The following is a 3,753-nucleotide window of genomic DNA, read 5'->3' on the forward strand; positions in this document are numbered from 1 at the left end:
CCAGGCCAGGAAAGCTCCCCTGGATGAGCCACGAGATGAGAACCAAGTTTCAGGGACGCAGACTGAAGCAACAGACTGCTTCAAGGACGTGGATGCACAGTTCAATAAACGCCACCAACTGTAGGTGAGCCCTGTCAGCTCCCTGCGGGACTTGTGGACACTGTGCTGCGGCTGCAGGGGTGGCACCAGCCAGGGGCAATCACCCAGAGCAGGAGCACCCAGTTCTCTGTGTGCCCAGGGGAGTGCTGCCCAACATCCTCTTTGAAAATAACAAGTATTTCGACATTTTGAAGGACTGAGACGGGCTTTCCCACTGGATGGGTCTAAGAGGGAAGCCTGGTTGTTCCTGACAGTGCCCAAGGCGCTCTTGCCCTTCCTGGCCAATTTGAGGGGTCAGGGGCCACAGGAGGAGCCCTAGGAGGAGGCTGGGGCATGAGCATCTCCTCACCTGAGTGTTCAGGGCGTACTGCATGCGCGAGATGAAGCCCTCGGCCACTTGCAGGGCTGCCTGCCGCTCCTTCTCATCCGCTTTTCGCCCTGGATCATAGGAAGGAGATTTTAAAAAAGAGCAGGGACCCTCTTTAGCCCCCATCCCATTTTTCTTGAGGAAATTTAAAGGAGTCCACAGAAGAGCCAGCAATTTTTACAATAAATGGACCAAGGATCTCAAGAATGCTGAGGGGCTCTTTGGAGATGTGGAGTCAGTCCCTTAAGAATTTTCCCACACTAGCAGCACCAAGGTAGATGAAAGCCCCTCTTCTGCCTGGGTCTGATCATGCAAATCTGTTCTGACCCGGGCCCCTTGAATATTTCAGGGAGAGGAACAGGTGTTCACCCTAGCATCAGACTATGAGGTTACAGGTCTCCTTTTCCCCCAGGACCCCTCACCTCTTGAGTTCATCAAGCCTTTTCTGAAAAACTAAATAAGACAAAGGGTACAACTTATTATAGAGGTGAACTTACTCTCATAATGCCGGCAGGGCTACACTGGCCGAACGGTTATGCTAACCAAGTGCTTACAAAAATGAAGACCCCACATAATCCAGTCATTTCTGCTGGCAGTCCTGAGAACTCCAACTGCTCATTCCGGGCTTTTTTATTTTTATTTTTTCTGAGACACAGTCTCATTCTGTCGCCCAGGCTGGAGTGCAGTGGCACCATCACAGCTCACTACAGTCTCAACCTCCCAGGCTCAAGCAATCCGCCCACCACAGCCTCCCGTGTAGCTGGGACCACAGGCGCACACCACCACACTCAGCTAATTTTTGTTTTTTTGTAGAGAAGTGATATTTTGCCACGTTGCCCAGGTTGCCAGACATTTTTCCAAGGAAATGATGCCGAAACAATGCCATGATGTGGTTGGCTCTCTAGGCAGGCTGTAAAATGCCATGAACTACAATGTATCTGAAATTAATATGCTGGATTCCTTCCTCTGTCAACTGATTAGCTGCCCCCCTACCCATGAGATCCTTCTCTTCCTGGCCTCCCAAGTCTCCTGTTTCTCCTCTGGTTTCTCTTTCCATAGTGGTTGGGTTCCTTGCTCCGGTTTATACATGCTTCTGTGGGCGTCTGGGAACTCCCCTCTGCTTGGCATTGGTTCTATGGGATATGTGCCCTCTGGCAGTAGAGAAAAGGCAGCCTTGCAGCACACGCACGCCTCTCTCTTCCCACTTTTGCTGCTCCCAGCTCCTTCCTTTCACCTCCATCTCTGCTGAGTTTCAGAAGCAATACTATGAAATGCCTGGTAGCAGCTATCTGTAGATACCCACCTACTTGTCTGCCTTCCTGACCAGGCTAGGGTCTCGCATTTTCTCTGCCTTGGTTGACCCCACAACTGGGTGTTGAGCAAATGCTATTGCTGAAAATTCTCAGACCCTAGACAGAGACTTAGAACAAGTTTGTTTCATTTTCAGGCAAACCAAGTAGAACAGGCTCTGCCCAACAGTGTTTCTATTTCCAGAAGATAGAATCTCTCGGAAAAACAAGTTCTACAGGTTCACCACTCACTGCATAAGATGATGTTTAATTTGTCTAAAATTCATTTCTGTCAAACCTTGAGGCAGAATCCCAGGATCAGGGATCCCAGAAGCCCCGAAGGTCTAGAGCTCGGCTAGGGCAGTGGTTCTCAAAGTGTGGTCCCTGGCGCCAGTGGCACAGACGTAACCCGGAAACTTGTTAGAGATGCCCGTTCTGCCCCACTCCCGACCTAATGAGTCAGAATCCCTGGGGATGGAGCCCAGCCATCTAAACAGGCCCTGAGGTGATTCTGAGGCTGAAGTTTCAGAGTCATTGTCTAGAATTTAGGAGGTGGGAACAGCAAAGAGAAAATGGCGAGGCAGTGGCACATGTCTGTAATCCCAGCACTTTGGGAGGCCGAGGCAGGTGGACCACTTGAGGTTAGAAATTTGAGACCAGCCTGGTGGTGAAACCCTGTCTCTACTAGAAAAGATAAAAAAATTAGCCGGGCGTGGTGGTGGGCACCTGTAGTCCCAGCTACTCGGGAGGCTAAGGCAGGAGAATCGCTTGAACCCAGGAAGCGGAGATTGCAGTGAGCTGAGATCGTGCCACTGCACTCCAGCCTGGGTGACAGAGCGAGACTCCGTCTCAAAAAAAAAAAAAAAGAAAGAAAAAAAGACAGAAAATAGCAATGCCTGTGCCATGGCTCAAGCCTGTAATCCCAGCACTTTGGGAGGCCAAGGTGAAGATCACTGGAGCCCGAGAGTTTGATACCATCCTGGGCAACACAGAGAGACCCCATCTCTATCTTTAAAAAACATTTTTTAAAGAGAGAGAAAATGGCCAGCCAGAAGCATGCAGGCTCGCTGAGGCTGTCTTTTACAAGCATCTGGATAGGCTGAGCCCTGCAAAGGGAAGCCTGCCCAGGTCAGAGAAGCTACAGGCATCTCAGGCTGTTACAGAGGAGCCACGTACCCTTCCAGATATAGATCTTGCCACAGAGCCCGTTGTCCAGCACGAAGCAGTCATCAGATATCAGCAGTTCAAGGGCAAAGGGGCTGGAGTCGGCCACCTTGGTCAGGTTCATCTGTCCAGTGGCATCAGAGACCTAAGGAAGATGGACAGTGCCTGATCTCACCCCCAACACACCAGCCCTCACCTCAGCCTGAGGAGGGGGAGGCTGGCCCTCGCTTGCTCCCTCCCACTCTGCCCCACTGCCCACCGCCCAGGTCCCAGGAGCAGACAGGAGAGTGAAGACCTGAAAAGCAAATTCCAGGCAGCCCCACTCCCTCCCATCACCCCAATTCCTGCAGCACAGGGGCCCCGAACCCATTTGGAAATTAGGTGCATTCCAAATTACAAAGAAATGCACAGAATTCAAGAAAGAAAAGCTCAGCATTGGCTTCGAGCCTTCACCAAGCACGGGCTGGAAGTGAGGTGCACTCATCTCCTCAGCAGGGCCTGCCTTCCGCCCACTCCCCATCCTCCTCTCACTCCCAGTCCTGTATAACTCCCCACCTCCCATCCCGGTTCCAGCCCCACCTTCCCCCTGCCTTCTCCCCTCCACCCTGCTTGCACACAGCTGTGCTGTGCAGGCTCCCACCCTCCCTGCTGCTGGGTCCCACGGCAGGCTTGTGGGGCCCACCTTATACAGAGCTGCGGCCTGGGCATTTGCCTTGTCAGCTGTGAGGTCTTCCTCGGGGTTGCCCTCCTTCAGAGCAGGCTTGGGGCCTAGGACCTGCAGGGGTCAGAGCAGGCCAGGTTTATAGGGACCCCTGCCCTGGAACTTCCCAGCCC

General features: G+C 52.5%; 1 protein-coding gene across 1 annotated transcript; it reads right to left on the reverse strand.

The window, feature by feature from the left end:
- Positions 1-124: 124 nt before the first annotated feature.
- Positions 125-3,733, reverse strand: LOC113222708 (villin-like protein). Its single transcript, XM_026452331.1, has 3 exons — positions 3,602-3,733; positions 2,932-3,064; positions 125-537 (listed from the first exon to the last, which is right to left on the reverse strand). The coding sequence occupies exons 2-3, from the start codon at positions 3,041-3,043 to the stop codon at positions 200-202; spliced, it is 450 nt and encodes a 149-aa protein (XP_026308116.1). The 5' UTR covers positions 3,044-3,064; positions 3,602-3,733; the 3' UTR covers positions 125-199.
- Between the last annotated feature and the right edge of the window lie 20 nt (positions 3,734-3,753).

The sequence above is a fragment of the Piliocolobus tephrosceles genome, unplaced genomic scaffold, assembly GCF_002776525.5.
Source record: "Piliocolobus tephrosceles isolate RC106 unplaced genomic scaffold, ASM277652v3 unscaffolded_33746, whole genome shotgun sequence".
In the NCBI taxonomy this organism is placed as follows: Eukaryota; Metazoa; Chordata; class Mammalia; order Primates; family Cercopithecidae; genus Piliocolobus; species Piliocolobus tephrosceles.

What these genes read in the sequence shown, in the direction of transcription:
- LOC113222708 (XM_026452331.1), bottom strand. Translation starts at nt 3,043, where the DNA reads ATGAACCTGACCAAGGTGGCCGACTCCAGCCCCTTTGCCCTTGAACTG. An exon ending in CAAGATCTATATCTGGAAGG is followed by an intron (nt 538 to 2,931) that starts GTACGTGGCTCC and finishes CCTATGATCCAG; the next exon opens with GGCGAAAAGCGGATGAGAAG.